This window comes from Macaca fascicularis, chromosome 8, assembly GCF_037993035.2.
Source record: "Macaca fascicularis isolate 582-1 chromosome 8, T2T-MFA8v1.1".
In the NCBI taxonomy this organism is placed as follows: domain Eukaryota; kingdom Metazoa; phylum Chordata; class Mammalia; order Primates; family Cercopithecidae; genus Macaca; species Macaca fascicularis.
Window position 1 is genome coordinate 19404304 of NC_088382.1, and position 21918 is coordinate 19426221.

The window sequence follows — 21918 nt, forward strand, 5'->3', positions numbered from 1 at the left end:
ATTTACAAATTAGCCTTCTGATAAAAAAAAAAAAAGCCTTACAAGGAACTAGTAACCACAATAGTGACAAGTAAAGATTATTCATATTGCATCAAATATTTCCATAACACTTACAAATACAAAATAAGACATACTATAGAAATAAGAATGAAAATATGAAATGATAAAATGTTTTAAAATAAGAATAAGTATATGCATCAATGATTACTTGCACAGCTAGAAGCTTGCTCAAAACTCTAGTCAGTTAAGGAGCAAAATACACATTTAACAGAGTTTCAAATAAAAAGTTATTTCTGGAATGTATGGAAAAGTGACTATGTTCCCAAATAATTTAAAAGTTGAATGCAATCTTTTACATTTCAGAGTGAAAGTGACTCTTGATTGTATAATTTCTTTTTTTTTTTTTTTTTTGATTTGTATTTCCCTTTTATTGCATAAATTACCAACAAAATCCTGACCTGGGAATCAAAAATTTAATAATATAACCTCAGTTTAACACCATTAAATAAGCTAAATCTCAGAGTAATACTGGAATGTTACCCAAATAAATAAAGTAGGCAAATGGCCAAGTATTACATTCCCTATTTCAAAAAAGAGGCCTTAAGCATTCATGTCATAAGTTTATTGACAAACATATCCAGTATGCCATGAGTTAGAGTTTGATCCATTTCCAGAGGCTATATCTCTTAAAATGCTCTTCATATCTGTTAAATGGATGAACTGAAACATCCTTATGATTTAAGCAGTTGGTGTCTTACTATAAGGAAGGGTGCAGCAAACGCAAATCTAAAGTACAAACACATCTTAACTAGTAACGCCCACTTGTTTTCCACTGAAAATGGCAAATTCTTCCCAGGGCCCTCCTCATAGTGGCTCCTACCGACCACAGAGGTTGTGAACCTCCGGATGCTGTGGCCCAACATAGCGCTGCTGGAAGCTCCGGATGTTGTGGCCCAACATAGCGCTGCTGGAAGCTCTGCGAAAGGCGCAGAGACCGAGGACGGATGAAACGGCGGCACCTCACCAAGACCTTGTTAGAATCAGAGTTGTGTTTGGGCCAGGCGTCAGTAAACAAAAACGAGTGACTTTATCTCTAGTAATTCCAAATTCCTCCTTATAACTGACTGCCTTGAGCTTCTCTCCTCAGTTATGTCGTGTCCAATGACAAGTTCACCTGTTCGACTGGTGTGGCCATACGGAAAATTACCGCCAGGGTCCACTCACACTGGCCAGTGTTCATGACAAACTGTTAAATATTTTGAAAATCACTAACTCCAGTGTTTCTAGAGTCTTTAACTGATGCCCACTTACAAAAGCTGTTCATAGAAATATCAGCCTGATATCTAAATGAAAGATAAGGTTTGCTCTGTGACATCTCCTACAACGTTTGCATTTTAATATTGGCCATGCCTAGTTTAAGCCAAAGGGAGCCTCATTCTCCCTGCTTCATGTTTCCAAAAAGAGACCCCCCGCACCTCGACTTCAGCTAGCCTCTGGTTTCTCTCCATGATTCCTGGTCACTCTCGTTGGAGAAGGAGGATTGGTTCCTCTAATTGGTGGATTTGGCATAAAAAAATTCAGATGTGCTCACCTCAGCCTCTTCTCTTCTGCTTTTTATGGGGCTAGTCTATTTAGCTCACTGATACCATCCCACATATTTGGAAATTTGCCTGGATTATAGGATGGGCTTCAGAAATGTTAACAAACACTTACAAACATTTAACAAATGAATAATAATGAATCTGTTGAGTCAGTGACTGAATGGATACATTTCATATACTGTGTCAAATATCAGCATGTCCATTTGGTCAAAGATCTGAATCTGCATTCTTCACATGGTTTGTCAGTATTTGAGTAAATAATTTTAAGTGCATCTATGTGTCTTTGATCCAACTCTAATAGTCTCAGAATTCAGTCATGGATAAGGGGTATATTATTTGTTGTTTGTTCTGAAACCACTTAATAGAATTGAAAGGAAAATAAGGTGAGGAAGATTTCAAGTTAATATAAGAGAAAACTTTTTTAAATGGAAGCTTTTGAAAAACAGGATGTATATGAGTGTAACATTCACCTCAATAGGTGAATATTAGCAGAGAATAGATACTTGCTAGAGAAGATGTCAAAGAGATGATCCCAGCACCAGAGAGAGAACCGGTCAGTGTCAAGTAATAAAAACGTGTACCACTCCAGATATTGCAAGAGAAGAGGAGCCGAAAGCAAGGAATAAACTACAAAATTTTTGGAGAGCAAAAAAACAAACAACAACAACAACAACAAAAGGAGGAAATGTTGGAAGAGTGAAAGGGAGAAGGGAATGTTACCTAGCTATCAGGGCTGTCTTTTCAATTCAAGACTGAAACACACCAGCCATCCTTCCAGGTGATCTGCTAAAGATGTTGCAGAAACACAGGAACATGGATTCCATGGATGCTACTGAAACTCCTACTGATATGCTGGTGACCTTGTCACCTGAAGTTGCTCTCAGAGCCCACAGTCACCTGCCCATGTTATCACTGAAACCAGAGACGCAACAGAAACAGAAAATAAAGAATTCTTCTGTCTTTCTCCTTAAAAAAAAATCTCCTGCAAGGACTTCACATTGGCCAAATCTTACTGGAAACTTGCTAGCAAGGGAGCCTGGAAAAACTGCTTGGAATTCTTCCAGCTCCCTGCCATAGAAAAGCAAAGAAGGGTTTGAATGAAGCTGAGAGCCAGCAGGCAAGCAACCAAAATACCAGATAATGTATCCTTTCACATTTTTCAAGATCCAACAGAAATCTGTTAGAGGAGGAACACCATTCACTATTAACCCCTCCAGAAATTACAGCATCAGACATTTAAAGACATTTAGAATAAATAAATAACAGCTACCCACAGTTGCAAAAATATTAGTACTGAATTACAACTGTCAAAGAATATATAATAGCTTATACTGTACATGGAGAGAACCAATTATAGAACTGAGAAATGCCAAACATACGTACTATATTTATACTCATTATTCAGAGTGAGGAAAAATTGGTGTGGGCAACTTTAGAAAGCCTTCAAGAGCAGATCAAAGGTAACGTGCCCTGGTAGGGGAGGTAGGATTTGAATGAAAGGAGGTTATTTTACATTGATAGAAAACATAAGCAAGGGAAATGAGGCTAAATGGAAGTAACACATATGTGGAGAATATGGTAGGAGGAGCAATAAGGTAAGAAAAATCAGTCTCACTCAAGGATTTGAACATTAAAATAGGGTCCAATATGGGGGATATAAAGTTATACTTAAGGTGTGGAAAACTACAGAGTATTGAGGAAATGATGAAAATAGATTCCTTTGGGGTTCATTCACTTTGTTAGATTTTATTTCACAGTCTTCTATCTGAGAAAGACTGATATTTCATTCTCAATTATAATCTATAAACAGTGATTAGCCTAAAATATATGGAAGTTTGTTCGGGGAGTCTTCTAAATCTGACTTGAGGTGTTATTTTGACTGGTATTTGCAGCAGCATTCCACTTTTTCTGACTTCCTTTTCCTTTCCATAATGATTTGTCCCCCAAATTCTATCATACTATATAAATATTTATATGACATTAATATCAGCAATAGGAACAAACCACTCTGAGAATGAATGTAGTCTAACAGTTAAAAGAATGAATTCTGGAGTCAAACTACATAAATTCAAAACCCACCTCCACAAGTACTACTTGTATGACCTTGGATTTACTTAAAATTTTCTTTGCTTCATCTTTAAAACAGGGTGATGGAAGAATTTACCATCTACCATTGTTGTCAGGATTAATGCATCGATAACGTTAAGCGCTGGCCTTAGGGCCTGACACATACAACACCATGTAAGTGTTAGCTTTATTTTCTCTGTTATCCCCAGCATGTGGTTTCTAACTTGTGCATAAGTTCTCCATTTTGACAAAGGCATTATTATCCCCTGTGGCAACTCTTTTCATTTTGGACCACTGAAATCATGAAGTCTTCTCTATACGTTTATTCATATTGAATTTGTTATAATTTCCAGCCATTGTTTCTATTTCTACCTTTGAGGCTACCTAGAATTCATGCACCACATTCTCTCTTGCATAGGGCAGGCTCTCCTAGATTGAGAGAGAAATAACTGCCCTCTTCCAAATTTTCCTATTTTGCTCATATTAAAAGCACAGTTCTTATAATTAAATATACTTCATATTGTATATTTCTTAGGCCTACATGAACTTGATTATTTGCCTTTGGATCTGTTTCCATTTGCCAATATTCTCAAACATCCTAGTAACATCTGCAATCTCATGTCCAAAGATATGCCCACTGGGGAACTCTCAAATGGCCAGTGGGACAGACATAAGTAGACCGGAGGCCTTCTACTCCCCCATTGATCACCTGTGTATGAAACTGTCCCTGTTACCTGCAAACTGTTACTTCTTTAGACACAGTGCTCAAAATAATCTCCCTTACTTGGACTAATAAACTGAATGGAGATAATCCCAGAAGAGAGGGACAATGATACACTATCAGGGCTCCTCCTTCACATTTGTGTTTAGCAAATTTAAGCTGCAAAACTGAAAAACTTATGCTGCTTTCAAATGATCAATATTCACAGAAGTGTGGCATAGTAACCATGGATTAAAAATTATATAATATGTGTTAATTCAGCATAACATCTTAACAGGGTCAAATATTTTTAATGATTTTTACAGATAAATGGTTCCTCTAAGAATGCTAACCTATTAATGAAACTGTGTTAAAAATGAAAATGAATTGAGTTTTTTCCTCAGCCGTTGTATTTTATATTAGCCATGTATTTTTCATGTATGTTTCATATGTGTATGTATGTGTTTCTCATATATACAGCACATATATAGCAACGTGTTTCATGTATATGTTTTATATACATACACACATATAATACAAGGCAGTGAAGAACCATTATGTGTGTGTATGTGTGTATGTGTGTATATATATATGCTGTATACCAACATTGTCCATTGCTAAAACTGTATGTGACTTCAAGTAAATATTATAAAAAATAGAATTATGAAAATTCCGAAAGACGAAGCTTTTCTAATAGTTGTAGCATATGTCACCATATTTTATAAAATTATATATTAACTGGAGAAAATTCAGATAGAAATATTTTACTAACAGTAAAACCAATGTCCATTTTGAAGAACTCATCATTTGCTCTGTATTATTCTAACGCAAAGGGCAGGTCAGTGCAATTAACTTTGGGTGAGAGTTGTTCTTCTCCACCTGTGGACCTTGGAGAGCTCATCCTTCTAGGCTTCAAGATAAGCTGTCAGGTGCACTGCGAACCAAGGTTCAGGTTTAGATTAAACCTGCAGAGTCCACATAACAATTTATTCCCTTGACAACTGTTTTCTGCTGATTAAATAATGGTATTTAGTGGCCCATTTAAAAAACAATGTATTTGAGCACATTTTATTTGTACTACCCTAAGTTGCTGATCCTATAAAAAACTGTAAGCCAACTCTAGTGTCCTGTCACATTTTTGGAGTTACACATTTCCCTAATTGAATTTGTTGATTTATTGCTAACAAAGATAACATTTTCTACTTCAGCCAACTTTCTGGGACGTGAAATTGCTTCGACATGGAAGCAAATTCTATAAATTTGAAAAACGTGCTTGAAATACATTTAGCAACCAAAATATTAACTTGACAGAAGTGAAACAGCCAAGGGAAACGATCGTGTAATGCCTTCTTTCAACTCTAAAATAAAATTATTCGAAGTACAGCTGTTTGAGCAGAAAAGTAGATTGTGACAACTTCTGCCACTTAAATTTTCTGAGTATACAGTAAGTTTCATAATATTCTAGATTATAACTAATGATTATCAATTTATTAAGCTTTTATTAAATTTCATTATGTAATTAATATTTCATAACTAATTAATATTCAAACAGGAAACAAAATATTTCCAAAAGCCCATTACAAATACAAAGTCTCATAGCAGGCAACTGGAAATGCGGTACTTTTTCCATCTTTCTAAAATGGAAAAGGCATGTTCTCAATTTTTTTCTGAAATTTTATTCTATAATTCCTACCTTAGATTAGAAAACAAAAATGTTTGATTGAATTTCCTAAAAGGTTTCTATTAGGTGGTGGATATTAGGCATACATGATTACCTTATTTAATAAAATATCTGTTGTTTTGTTAGAAATTTTCTACTTATGATGTTTGATATAAACTCCCAGTTGGAAATATAAATCCGTCTTTCTCAGAGCAAATAAAAGGACACTGTCATGTCTGGAAATCTCCAGGTGTGCCTTTGTATCTTAGAAAGCTTAATGTAATACCATCATCCCCAAATTTACAGTAAGCTTGGCAAAAAGAACAACAAATCCCAAGAAGTAATTAATCTTTTCTATCCTATTGAAGACTATAGCTGAAGTTTTAGAAGTCAATATTCAGTCAGCATACAGAAACAACACTCTGAAGTTACATAAAATAAAACGTGATGACTCTTTAAAAATAGTTTTGAAATTTGGCTGTACTCCACGAACATGAATTTATACTGCGCCTTCTAAGTACACTCTTGCGTTTCTTCCATATAGACAATGCAATGCAATGATATCATTTCATTATTTGGAATGTTGGAAATATGCAAATAGAGAGGACAGCAGAAGAAACCACTGCAGAAAGAAGCTTGGTCAGGGCAGCACAAAAGGAAACAGATTTAACATCCTTGTCTCTGACCTGGGTTTGCCTATGAACCCATCCTATTCACCATATTGAGGTCTGATCCTACCAGCACCAAAGGAGTGAAATAAGTTATACAGAGAATGGAGAAGTGTATTATTATAAAGTGCCAGAAATTACTGCTGCAGGATTATTAGAGAGGATTAATCTAGTAGGTAGCCTAATGTTTTCACTTCATAGGTTAAGTTGTAAAGGATGTTAAGATACCAAGTCAAGCATGCCAAGTTACTTCCCAAAATTGTAGCAGGGCTGGCAAAGGATACTTTGAGCTCCTATTTTCCAAATTCTAACCAACACCCGTAGGGAATTATGCTTAGGTGAGAAAAAGATGAAATGGAAGGCATTTTGGAAGTGAGGGGACAAGAAAAAAGAGGAAGAGATTTATTCAGCACACAGTTACCAACATCCATAATTTGGCTATTCAAGCCACATTGATCCTACCTGAATTTCAGAACCAATATATTTGGCTTAAGAAGAAAGCAGATAACCTGATGAATGCTTACAGTGTTGAATGAGGAGATTGATGCTTTTTTGTAAAGTCACATGCACACAGAATACTGACGTTTCAGTAAAAAAAAAAAAATCAACTGCTGAAATTCTAACACATTGGAGTTGGCATTAAAGACTGTCACATAGTCCAAATTAGTAAGATTCTTAGCTCTCCTTTTTCAGAAAAACACAAATGATTGCCTAGCATAGGAATCTCTGCCAGAAAGCTGACAAAATGCTGCTTTTGCTTCGTTTTTGGAATTTTCACATTTGGAATAGTAAAAGAGGAATTTGGCCACAAATTACTGACCTCTTTATTTTGGCAACATAAATCAATGGTGAGAAGTAAAATAGGCAATCTGTGAAAACAACAAAGAAAACCAAGTTAAAACAAATATTGATTGTAAGTGGAGAAATGTAATGGAGAAACAAATCACTATTATAATTTATCATTCATAAAAAAATACAAAAATATAAAAATTAAAATTTAAGCCCTGAAATGCAAGATAAACCCTAGTCAATGAATTTTGAAAACCACATAGAAAATACTCTTTCCAAACGTTCCCTTCCTCCTTTATTTACTGCTTCACTGCCAGCATTTCTTCCATTTACATTGTAGGGAAATTATTAAAGTTCAAAAGGTCCACTTGTTTTGGGAATATCCAGTTGTTAACCCTGAAAATCTGTGTCTGGCCGGGTCTATGTGGCAACTGTCAACGGAGGTAACCAAGATGCTTCTAATTTTCTAACTCTCTAATCTTCTAAGAATAAGAAAGCTATTTATCTCATGTTTTTAATGAAAGTCTATCTCCCAGCTATTTCTGACACATGGAAGATCCCAACTCTCTAATTAGGACTCATGTCTGTTATGAAAACTTCTCTTATTTACTCAGCCTTTTCTCCTCCTGACAACACTCCTTGTGCCAAAACACGTGTTTAGGTAATTTAATACATTCCTGCCATTCGTTTTCACTTTATCTTGTTTACACAAATATCTATTAGCAAAAGGGGAACAGATATTAGTTATCAGGTTGAATCTCACACTTAGCTGTTCCATTTTAGTACCTTCTTCACAGGAGCATACAACGTTATCACACATATAGTGTTCATCGTTATCACACATATAGTGTTCATCTTCTGTACTCTTCATTCTTTACACAAAGTTTATCACGAAGACTTAGTCCTAGGTGTGCCCAATCGGTTATTTGGGGGTAACAGAAGACATCTTCACTTGTAAAAAAAATTTTTTTTAATAGAAAGAACACTTAAGAACTACCCTCTTAACAAATTTTTAAGTGTACAATACCATATTATGAAACATAGGCACAGACGGGCATGGTAGCTCACGCCTGTAACCCCAGCACTTTGGGAGGCTGAGGCAGGTGGATTATCTGTGGTTAGAAGTTCAAGACCAGCCTGGCCAACATGGTGAAACCCTGTCTCTACTGAAAAAAAAAAAAAATACAAAAAATTAGCTGGGCATGGTGGGAGGTGCCTGGAATTCCAGCTACTCAGGAGGCTGAGGCAGGAGAATCACTTGAACCCAGTAGGCAGAGGATGCAGTGAGCCAAGATTGCGCCATTGCATGTCAGCCTTGGTAACGAGAGAATTCCGTCTCAAAATAAATAAATATAGACACTAGGATTATAGCAGCTCTCTAGAACTTACTCATCTTGCATAACCAAAACTTCACACTTGTTGATTCACAACTCTCATTGCTTCCTCTTCCAAATCCCTGGCAACCTCAATTCTGCAATTTGGTTCTATAGGTTTAACTATTTTAGATACCTCATGTATGCAGCATCATGAAGCATTTATAATTCTGTCACTAGCTTATTTCGCTTAGCATAATGTCCTCCTCTTGGTTCATCAATGTTGTTGCAAATGAGAGTTTCCTATTTTAAGGCTGAGTAATATTTCATTGTATGTACATGTTAAATTTTGTTCATTTGTTGATGAAGATTACAGTTGTTTTTACATCTTAGCTACTGTGAATAGTGCTGCAATGAACATAGGAGTGCTAATATCTCTTTGAGACCCTGATTTTAATTCTTTTGGATAAATATTGAGAGTGGGATTGCTGGATCATATGGTGGTTCTATTTTATTTTTTGGAGGAACCTCCATACTGTTTTCCAAAGTGGCTGCACCATTTTGCATCCTACCCACAGTGTGCAAGGTTTTCCAATTTCTCCACATCCTCACTAATAAGCTTGACTTTTTTTTTTTTTGATACGTCATTCAGACAAGTATAAGATAATATCTCATTATAGTTTTGATTTACATTTCTGTGATGATTAGTGATATTGAGTACTTTTTCATATGCCTGGTGGCCATTTGTATGTCTTCTTTGGAGAGATCTCATTTTAAAATCAGGTTATTAGGTTTTTTGCTATTGAGTTGTTTGATTTCCTTATATATTTTGGAAATTAACTCTTTATCACATATATGGTTTGTAAAGATGTTTTCCCATTTTGTGGATTGTTTCACTCTGTGGATTGTTTTCTTTATTGTACAGAAGCTTTTTAATTTGATGTAGTCCCACTCATTTTTTTTTCCTTCCATTGCCTATGCTTTTGGTGTCATAGCCATGAAGTCACTGACAAAACCAAAGTCCTAAAGCTTTTCCCTGATGCTTTCTTCCAGAGATTTTATAGTTTCTGTCTTACACTTAAGACTTTAATTCATTTTGAGTTTATTTTCTTGTATGGTATAAGATAAGGGTCCAACTGTGCTCATCTGCATGTGGATATCTAGTTTCTCAACATCTTTTTCTGAGAAACTATCCTTTCCCCCTTGTGTATTCTTTGCAACCTTGTCTAAGATTAGTTGACCATTTATGTGTGTGAATTTATTTCTGGGCTCTCAATTTTGTTCCATTGGTCTATATATGTTTTTATGCCAGTTCCATACTGTTCAAATTACTATAACTTTATCTGCATGTGGATATCTAGTTTCTCAATATCTTTTTTGAAAGACTATCCTGTAACCATTGTGTATACTTTGCAAGCCTAAGATTAGTTGACTGTTTATGTGTGTGAATTTATTTCTGGGCTCTCAATTTTGTTCCATTTGTCTATATATGTTTTTATGCCAGTACCATACTGTTTAAATTACTGTAACTTGGTTATACTTTTTGAAATCAGGAAGTATAATGCTTTCAGCTTTGTTCTTTCTCAAGATTGATTTATCTATTCAAGGTCTTTTATGACTCCATATGTACTTTAGATAGTATTCTTTTCTAATTCTATGAAAAATGACATTGGAATTTTGATAGGGATTGCATTACGTCCGCAAATCTTTTGGGGAATATGGATATCTTAAAAAGAGTACATCTTCCAATCCATAAATATAAATGTATTTTCATTTGTTTGCATCTCAATTTATTTCACAAAGGTTTCCCAGTTTTCAGTGTATAAACTTTTCCCTTCTTTTATTCCTATTTTATTATTTCATTCTATTGTATGTGAGGTCTTCCTAATTTTTTTCAGATAGTTTGTTTTTAATGTTTGGAAATGCAATCGATTTTTGTAACTTCACTGAATTCATTATTAGTTCGAACAGTTTTTTAATAGAGTCGTTAGGGTTTTCTATATATAAGATCATGTACTCTGTAAACAGAAACAATTTTACTTCTTTCCCAGTTTGGATGCCTTTTTTTTTTCTTGCCTAACTAATGTTGTGAACACTTCCAGTACTATGTTAAATAGAATTGAGGAGAGAGGGCATCCATGCCTTGTTCCTAATCTTAGAGAAAAGTTTTCAGTTTTTACCATCGATTTAACAACTAGGCTTTTCATATATGTTTTTTATTATGTTGAGCTACTTTGCTTCTATTTGTATTTTTCAGAGTTTTTATTTATAAAAAGGTGTTTACTTTTATCACATGCTTTTACTGTGCCTACTGAAGTAATTTTTTTCATCAATTAATATATCACATGAATTGATTTTTAGATTAACCAGCCTTTTATTCCAGGAATAAATCTGACTTGGTCATAGTGTATGGTCCTTGTAATGTGTTGCTTTGCTTGTATTTTGTTGAGGATTTTTTGCATCTACATTCATCAATAATATTGGCCTGTAGTTCTCTTGTGGCATCTTTGGCTGTCTTATCTGGGTTATGCTCCCTTCATAAAATTAATTTAAAAGTGTTTCTTCCTCTTCAATAGTTTTGGAAGAGTTTAAGAATGACTGATGTTAGATCAGAAGTCACCCATGAAGCCACCAAGTCCTGCGCTTTTTCTTTTGGGGATATTCTGATTACTGATATCATCTCTACATAGCTCTGTTCAGACTCTGTAGTTCTTCATAATTCAGTCTTGGTACATTTTATGTTTCTAGGAATTTATCAATTTCTTCCAGGTTCAGTTTGTTTGTGTATAATTGTTCATTGTAGTTCCTTATGATTTTTCTTATTTCTGTGGCATAGCTGTCATGTCTCCTCTTTCATTTACAATTTTATTTATTTGAGAAATGGGTCCTTGCTATGTTGACCAGGCTGGTCTTGAACTTCTGGCTTCAAGCAATCCTCCTGCCTCAGCCTTTCAAAGTGTGAGGATTACAGGGGTGAATTTCATTTTATTTATTTGAATTCGTCTTTTTTCCTATATTTGTGCAGCTAAACATTTGTCAATTTTGTTTATCTTTCATAAATCAAGGATGCTTTGGGGAAAGGAAATCACATGGGGTATTCTTAATGAATCCACTAAGGTCTCTTTATTTCTGAATTAAATTCTAGATAGTCTAATCTATATTAAACTCTAAATCCAGCTCTTACTCCCCACTTTCAGTTTTCAGCATGATGATCTAGTAACTTCTTTCCCCTTGTCTTTGTTCTTACTAACAGCTCATATTCCTCTCGTTTGCTTTACTCATGATTCTGCAATTTGGTTTTTGTTGGCATGTTAAATTTATTAACTTTTTCAACAAGGATTGCTGGAGGACCTACTACATGGCAGGCCCTACAATCATCATTAGGAATATATCTAGTAAAACAGTCCTAATCTCTATGGTACTTTTAATATAGTAGGGGTGAGAAAGAGTAATGAGATAATCATATGTTTGAGTATATGGTTACAGGTTGCAGTGAGTGTGTCAATGGAAACATACAAGTGTTGAATGAGGGAGACCTCAGACTTAACCAGGAGGACAGGGAAAGCTCTCCTGGAAGAACAATATTGGGCTACTGTCTGAAGGATTAATGGAGTGAGCTAGGCAATTGTAGTGATGCAGAGAAGCAGAGGACTGAAAGAAGAGAGAAATGCAGATATAAAGGCTCTAAGTTAGATATAAAGCTTAGCATGATCAACAACTGAGAGAGTACAGGTATAACTCAGTGCATGGAGCAAAGAGGAAATTGGTAGGATTTGCAACTGGGGATACTACTAGGGCAGATTCATGTATCGCGTTACAAGTGATATTAAAGATCATGGTCTTCTTCGAGCAGTGAGAAGCCACTGAAGGGGAATTACTCTGATCTGATCTGAATCTTCAAAATATCACGTCGGCTTCAACGAAGAGAGAAGCACTAAAGGGGTAAAAGAAAAATTGGGGAAAGATTTATTTTGTCCAAATGAAAGATAATAGTTTGAACTAGAATGGTATAGCTGAAAGGATAAGTTGAATACTGGAGAGAGAGTTAGAATGAAATAAATTGTACTCAGGAATAGATTATGGATGAAGGAGTGAAAGAAGGAGGTCATATGATGGGTGCTGCTGACAGTAATAGTTAGAGCAGATATCTCAGGTTTGATTGCTTCTAATGAAGTAGACACTATGCGGACTACTGAGTATCTGACCACCAGATCTTAGCTTCAGAGAGCATTGTAATTCTTAGTCCTCTATTTGAGGTTGGAAGGAGAATAGATGTACTTTTTACTTCACCCATTTTACTAACTTCATACATTACACTTCCTCATGTTAAATGGTTGGACATAGCTCTGGGTCCAATCAGGAAAGGGATAGCAAATGAGTCTGTAATTATAGCACGTGAGTGTAAATCCTGTGATGGGCCACTGAAAGAGGGAGATGTTGACTCCGTTTGGGAGGTCCAGGGAGGCTTACTGGAGGAGGTGGCATGCTGAGTATGCAGGAAGATCAGTGGGAATTAGTTACATATTTGTGCAAATCATTTCTCCAATCAGATAATAAGCATGCTTTGGGGAGAATCATGATATATACATGTCTCCGCTACATCCTAGCCCTGTTGTGAGCTCACCATAAATGCTTCATAATAATTATTCATTGGAAAATAGAAGTAAAGTTTCTTGGGAAAAATACCTCAGATTTTTCAAACTAAACATACCACTGAAACTTCCTTTTTAGACTATGAGTTTTGTATACATTACTCCACAGCTTAATCAGTATGGGTAACTGAAATTCTTTAACTTTTCAAATGGAAGATGAAAGTGAAAATTTTAAGTTGATAATTGTGCAAATTATAACTGTTAGCTCACTTACTTGAGGAAGCAAACTAGATTGTATAGTCCTAAATGAATATTCACATGTGTTCTCTTTCACTGGCAGGGAAATGCCTTTTTTTAAACTCACAGAAGAGACTTTCAATTTAGACTTCATTTCATATTAATTTCCTCTGTTTCCTTCCCTGTAGTTTTTACTTTGTTCTATTCAGTGTGACAAATTTATGCTTAGACTGTATTTTTAAAAATTGAAGATCTGCTTAACTTTTAAGATTTTTATAGTATAGATATTATGGACCTTATGGAAGAGTTTGAGAAGTGACTAGATTGCCAGATGTAAAAATCTAAACTGTGTCTCAGTGTTGAAATGTCTAATAGTCTGTGACAAAATCCACACAGTGTATTTTGAATGTGTTTTTACTGTTTGAATTTGCCAAGTAATATGTATGCATGGCACGAGGATATTATAACTTAAATAACTAGAGGGGTGGACCCAAGAATTCAACTCTGGATCTTTAAACATGGGTCTGCACCTCTAAGGACTACATGTTGGCTGGACTGCTGACTTGCTGCTTACAGTTTCTGCTAGGAGCTTATATAATCTATGCATTTTTGCTCCCCGTTTGCATCTAGTAATCATCTTTAATCAGCTTACTTCCCTGTAGGGGAGGATTTACTTCTGTTTCTGTCTTGCTGTTTGCAACTTAAATTGTTTTGCCTTAAGTTTCTTGTAACTCTTCTATCATTTAACCTTAAAGGCATTATTTAACATACAGCAATGGTGATCTTAAAAAAATCAAACTATCTCATATGTCAAGGTCAAAAAGTACTATTAAAAAACAACAAAAATGCTTCTCTGACATTTTCTCATAGTGGGTATACTATCAGTTTCTCTATATGGGATAGCATAGATCCACTTCAATAAATGTAAGCTGATTTTTCCTATTAAAAATATACTGAATTTTTAATGTTTGAACATAGCTCTCAAGAAACATTTCCCTTGGAATTGAGGAAACAGCAATCAGAGCAACAGCAGCAATGAATGAAGGAAGAACCAGTGCCCAGACCATGCTAGAAAACCAAACAGATGGCTCTCAGCAAATAAGCCAAAACATGCCCTGTAATTTATATTTTATGTGTGGGCAGGGACCATTTCAGGCACATTTACCTTTGCATCCTGAGTGCCTGGCACAGAGTAAGTGCTTATATTTATATTTATGTGGAATTAACTAGTAGGCAACTCTACAGTAACTTCATTTACTTATTTAGTACATTCATGGTCTTCATGAATAAGAAATAATACCATTGGCAATAGTAGTTACTGATTTTGGGGATGTTGCTGAATGACTATTTGAAATGCTTCTGTATGGTTGGTTGATGCAATTTACTATACATGACAGAATATCATTTTCTAGAACTAGAAATTTTCTGTTGCAGATTACAATGTCATTATTGAATAATCTACAATTATCCAACACAGATCATTTCCATACCTCTCATTGCTTTTTTTTTGGGGGGGAGGAAATAAAATAAATTTATGACTTGTAATAAAATAAATTTTTTAAGCCCAAATAACTGAAACTGGGGGACACACATCATTTGTTGATGCAATATCTTCAATTGCTAAAAAAAATTGCAAAGTCAAATCTACATTGAACCATATAGAAAAGCGAAGTAGGACCCTTATAAGGTACCCTCATAAAAGTAATACGGACATGACATAAATACGATCAAATCAATTCTGGAAAACAGAAGTCAACTGTAAAATCAAACTTATGTTTAAATTTGTAAGATAAAAGACAAAACCTCATGTCCTGATTTCTTCAGCAGAATTCTTTAATAATCAAAATATAGGCAATGTTTTGTATGACAATCTGCCAGCTTTTGGTTGTCACAAAAATAAGTTAATATACATAAACTCAGTTACTCTTTCCTTCAGCTTCTCTCTTGAGAATAATGCTTAGATCTACAAGAGGAACCACAGAAGAGTGTCTGTGATAATGAAAGGATGATTAACCATATTAAATTCTGGAATTATTAAAAGCAGAAGAGCAAGATTTTCAAATAAATGAGATACCCTAAATGAAACTCAATCATCTGTTTTCATTTAGCAGAATAACAATAAGTGAACACATAACGAGATAGAAAATTATGATTTTTACATACATTTACATATCACATTCCAAAGCATTTCCAGATAGGAAAAATTTGTACCACCTTATGATGGTTAATTTTATGTGTCAACTTGACTGGGTCATGGGTTGTATATTTGATAAGACATTATTCTAGGTGTTTCCATGAGGGAGTTTTTAGATGAGATTAACATTTATTTATTTATTAATTTGAGACAGGGTCTTGTTCTGTCACCCAGTCTAGAGTGTAGTGGTCTGATCTCAGCTCACTGAAGTATCAACCTCTAGGACTTAAGTGATCCTCCCACCTCAGCCTCCCAAGTAGCTGGGACTACAGGGATAAGCCACCCACGCCTGGCTAATTGTTTTTAATTTTTATTTTCACTACAGATGGGGTCTCAATATGTTGCCCACGCTGATCTGAAACTCCTAGGCTCAAGCGATCCTCCTGCCTCAGCCTAAGTGCTGGGATTACAAGTATGAGCCACCGTGCCCTGCCGAGTTTAACATTTAAATCAACAGACTGAGTAAAGCAGAGTACCCTTCATAATGTGAGTGGGCCTCATTCAAGGAGCTGAAGACCACAGTAGTGCAAAAGGCTGACTCTCCTCCAAACAAGAGGGAGATCCTCTTGCCCTAAAATCGTCTAAACTGGGGCATCAGCTCTTCTTGGTTCTACAGCAGCTTCCAGTCCTAGGATTCAAACTTGGTATTGGCTCTGCAGATTTTGGACTTGCGAGTCTCAGTAATTGCTTCAGTCAACTCCGTAAAATCCGTCTCTCTCCTATTGATTCTATTTTTCTGGAGAGCCCTGACAAATACACACCATGTAACCATATTCTTCCATGCAGTTGAGCCCTCACAGCTACCTGTAATACTCTATGTCCTCCTAGTCAGTAACTTCAGCCATTCTTCACAACTATTGTATTTCTCCTTAACAATTCTTAAGCGTTCTACTCCATCTCTTTACTTTCAGCAGCCTCCTATCATGTAGGTAACACAAATGCTATGTGATAAGAAACCACTAAACTTTAAAATCCCCAAACCTCCACACTCCCCTATGATTTCCTCATTTCTTTCTGTTCAAATAAAGAAAGTAACTTGTCTCTTGCCCAAGGATAATCCAACCAGTTGTGCTCTGTGTCCAGTTCCTTCTTCCATGTTTAGATACTTGCTGGGTTTATCATTTTTTTCTTTCTCCTCTTTTTTTGTAATTTCTTTTTATATATCACAACCTTTTACGAAATCTAAGTATGTTCACTTCTCTCCTATCACTAAAATAAACAAAAAACACAAAAAGCCCTCTTCTTTAGCAGCACCTTCTGCTCTGCTCACTATTTCTCCCCTGCTGATAGCCATGTTTTTTAGGTCATTATTTGCAATTGTACTCTGGCCCTCTTTATCTGAATGCCAAACTAAATGTTTAAGGTACCAAGGCAGGAATTTTAAAAAATTACAAAAATAAAAGATAAAAACTTGAGACGGAGTAGGGCTCCCTCTTAGCTTCTTCTTGGCTGCTGAAACATGGCAATTTTTTGAAAATCTTGAGTCCCTTCGAGGGAAATTACAGGCACCTAGCTGGCCTTGAAAAGTAAATGCCCATTAATCAACAAGCAGATAAAGAAAATGTAGTATATATGTACCATAGAATACTACTCAGCCATAAAAAGGAATGAATTAATGGCATTCATAGCTACCTGGATGGAGGTGGAGAGCATTATTCCAACTGAAGTAACTCAAGAATGGAAAACCAAACATCATATGTTCTCACTCACAAATGGAAGCTAAGCTATGAGGACACGAAGGGATAAAATGATACAATGAACTTTGGGGACTCAAAGGGTGGGAGGGAGGAGAGGGTAAAAGACTACACATTGGGTAATGTGTAGTCCCGTGATGGGTGCAACAGAATCTCAGATTTCATCACTGAAGAACTTATTCATGTAACCAGATACCACATGTTCCCCCAAAACCTATTGAAATTTCAAACAAATAAGCAACCTAATACACAAGAAGACAGTAACAGTCTCCAGCAAGCCAGAGTTGCAAAGTATTTTGGTGGTGGCACTATTATTCTTTAGGGTCCTAGGGCCACCAAAATTCCTCAACCAGACTTTCTATGCCTCATTCTTTCTAGAACCCACTGTACTCTGGGTTGTGTCCCCCCAGTTCTGCTGAAATGGCTCTTACTAATATCTTTAATAGATACTTATGTCAGTATCATACTTAATTTCTTATTATTATCTTCCTTGAAACATTTTCTTTCATTGGCTTCTCTGATGCTTCAGTGTTCCATCTTTGGAGCTGCTGGTGTTTTCCATTTTGTTCTTAGGCGTTTCTCCTCTCATGGAATAATCTCAGCCCATGTGATCTGATTCCCGCTACTCCAACTTCAAGTCCTTTTATTTACTGATGGCTCCCAAAATGAACACTTCAGCATCTCTCTGTCTCTTAAACTGCAGCCTGTATGTCTCTCTTAAACAGCAGATTTATACACCCAACTATTATATTTCTCCTTCAGGATATTTCAATGGAAGTTCAAACTCATCTTCTAGAGAAATGGCTTTCTATGCTAATCTTAATCTCTACTCTGGCTCCCATGTTCTCTAGCTCAGCAAATGGCACTGATGTCTTCACTGAGGCTCATGACTGGATCCTCAGCACAGGACTTAACCTCTCCTACCCTATACCATAAAACAAATACACCATCAGTTCCTATAGATTCTACAATCCCAAAATCTCTAGAATCCTACCAGTTTCACCTGGTAGCTCGGCTACTGCCTTTTAAATGAGTTTGAGCTTCTTGTCTTCTTTTTTCTCCTTTCTAATCCTTTATGATGCAACTTGAAACAAAACTTAAATGTAAGTTACAATCTTTAGCATAAGAATTTCAGTGGAGTAAATTCAGTGGCATAAATTCTTATGCTCTTTAGTGGCTCCTGTGGCCTTCAGGATAATGTGTAAGCTCCTTTATGTGTCTTAGAACATCCAGCTTGATGTGACTTGTTTTTACTGCTTCAGTATCTCCTCTCATCTCCTTTGTAACCACAGAATGTTGATAGTGTTTCCATTCTTCACATATGCAGTTACTCTTGTATTTGAGGGCTTTTGTCACATAGTTTTGTTTTCTTTTTGTTTTCTCATTCAACTAAACCTTGTTTTAGATCTCAGCTTAGACATTTACCTCATATGAAAAGCTTCTCCTAACCTCTAAATAGGGGTTAGGAACTCATATCACATGCTGCTTCAGATAGTTATTTTCTCCAAACCACAATTTTTCCATTTGTAAAATGAATAGGATTGTATCACCTACTCTACAGGGTTGTCGTAAAAATTAAAGGAGAAAATGAAGTGTTAGCAGAGTGCCATAGCTCAGAGTAAATAAATTAATTAAATCTCAGTAAATATTAGCTCTGATGATGATCTTTATGTTTATTATGACGATTACTAAGAAATATTATTTTATGCATTCTTATCCACTATTCACAAAAACACTCAAGTTCCTTGTGCATAACTGAAAGCAAATTTCTGATCTACTTGAAACTGTCTTCAAAAAAAAGGAAAAGCACAAAATAGGTATGTCAATTCTTAAATCTCATTACCATCAAACCAAACATCTTCCCAAAGAAAATTATTATGGGCTCATGATTTTTTTTTCTTTTTTGTGATAGAAAACGAACAGATAACCTCTACTGTCTAAAATAGTACACGGTTTCTTGTTAGCTTTCAGAAGGATATTTTATCTTGGATAGATCTTATTGCTGCTTACATTTCATCCTGAAATTAATAGGACACGTTTAGCTGCTCCAGAATCTAGACACAGATGTGCCTGATTCTGCCAGGCAATCTTTCTCCCCTGTATGCCGTATTGCTTCTGTAGGGAGCAGCTTCTGGGTAGGGGGAAGGAGTGGCTGGAAGCAATGTATGAGATATTTACTACAAATTTTCACACAACAGGGTTCTGTAAATTGTATCTTTAAGATTAGGAGACGATGTATTTCTCAATAATAGTTTAAAGCACAGCTCCCACTCATTTTCTATAATTGCAAAACCCAAGGAACCCTGAAAAACAACAAGTATTCTCCTAGGTTTGGTGTCAAAGCTCAATTGAATACAAAACTGACCTGAACTGACAATAGGACATTTATAACTCCTTTTAATCCCATTTAGTCTGTGACTATTGATTCATGTTACTACAAAAATCTTTGAGGGAAGACAGAGACCCTCTCATATTGTTTTATATTGTTTTATACTCAGAAAAGGAAAGAGAAGCAAAACTAAAGACAGGTAGCCCGGCACCTAGGAACCAGATGCGAAACCAGGCCTGGGCCTGCCTGATCTAAGCCTGGTAGTTAAAATTTGACCCCGACCTAGATTCCAGACATTTTATGGAAGGACACTGTGAAACCTCCCATCTTTCTGTTTCACTCTGACCACCGATGCTGGCAGCCCCTGTCATTTACCCTCTGGCTTGCTCAATGGATCACGACCCTCTCACGTGGACCCCCTTAGAGTTGTGAGCCCTTAAAAGGGACAGAAGTTGAGCACCTGACCAGCTCGGATTTTAAGACTCTAGCCTGCCGATGCTCCCAGCTGATTAAAGCCACTCCCTTCACTATCTCAGTATCTGAGGGGTTTTGTCTGTGGCTCATTCTGCTATATCTTAATAGGTTTCAATCCGGAGTGCTACCCTGACTTTTCCGGACTTTTACATGAAATACTCAAATTCTGAACCATATCCGGCCCCAAGGATTTAGAATAACATATTGTGGATGTGTCATTTTTTTCACATCCTGACTGTCATGGCAGATATATAATAGGTAATACTTGTAGGTTTCAACTTCTAAAGAAACAGCCCACCCTAGCTTAAGTAAAAGAGGGGATTCATGGAAGGATACTACAATTGCATGTAGAAATATAAATGCACAATTCTGGTGATTCTTGCTTAATATCCATCAGGAAGGTTTGGCAGTCAGGGAAAATTGTTGGCTACCTTCTCTCAGATTCCACCGCACGAAGAAAACAAGGCGTTCAGCAGCTCCAAGTTCTGATACTTAGATCAGAAACAACAGAAGTCTTTCTTTCTAAGTTTGGTCATGGAATAGGACCAGGCTTCCAGTATACGCCCAACTTTGGGTAGAGTGGCAGAGTTTGTCAATGGCAAACTCCAACTTAACCTCACGGATAGATGTGGAGGTGGAACGACCACCGCCACTCCACCAAGGAAATTTTAGCTAGTAGATGAAAACTCGGATGTCCTCCGAAACATGATGGACCATAGAAAAGAAAAACATGCATAGTATTCATCAACCACTCTGGTAAAACTAGGAACAGAGAAACTTTTTTTGTTGTTGTTTGTTTTTTACGTATCGAGATTTAAAGTTCTTACATTATAACTCAACATATCATTACATCTTATGGAAAACCAACCTACCGAATCCTATTTTTTTAATACTTCAAATCAGAATGGTCAGGTATTTTATTGCATAATTGACTCATACTTTACTCTTTTTAAAAATATTTCTCCACATCCACTGATAGATGAATATGCCATCTGTAATGTTAAAGGTTTCTCTGAAAAACAAATCATTCTCTGATGCACACTAATACGGTATTTCATCAATTAATACTTTTACTGGCTTTGAAATATTTCAAGCCTATGCCTAGCTAATGAATTTAATACAACTAAATTTGGATATTGGTGCTTCAATGGTATTGATGAATATATTTCCATTGTAAAAAGATGAAGGGAAGTAATTCAAAAAACAAATGTAGGCATTCGAATTACATTTTGATCGTAATTATTTCTGCTCTCTGTGAGCTAAAGGAAACCTAACCCAAGCATTTTATTTGTTAATAAGCATTTTATTTGTTAATAAGTTATTTGTTAATTTGTTAAAAGTGCTTGTTAATAATAAGCATTTTATTTCCATATCAGTAGACTGCAGGAATATTTAATGTAATCACTTAGGAATAATGAAACAGTAATAATCACACACAAAAAAATAGAAATCTGGGAAGATCCTAAGATTTCTTTACTTCATGTTTTCTGCAATGATTCCATTCCATACTGGTCTGCTGAGCTTTCACAACACCTTCCGTCCAATTGTTCAATTCACCCTTCATTATATGCAATCTGATATTATCATTGAGTCTAATATT

General features: G+C 35.8%; 1 protein-coding gene across 1 annotated transcript; it reads right to left on the reverse strand.

The window, feature by feature from the left end:
- Positions 1–389: 389 nt before the first annotated feature.
- Positions 390–941, reverse strand: LOC123575162 (cytochrome c oxidase subunit 7C, mitochondrial-like). Its single transcript, XM_045397896.3, has one exon. The coding sequence runs from the start codon at positions 921–923 to the stop codon at positions 732–734; it is 192 nt and encodes a 63-aa protein (XP_045253831.2). The 5' UTR covers positions 924–941; the 3' UTR covers positions 390–731.
- Positions 942–21918: the final 20977 nt, after the last annotated feature.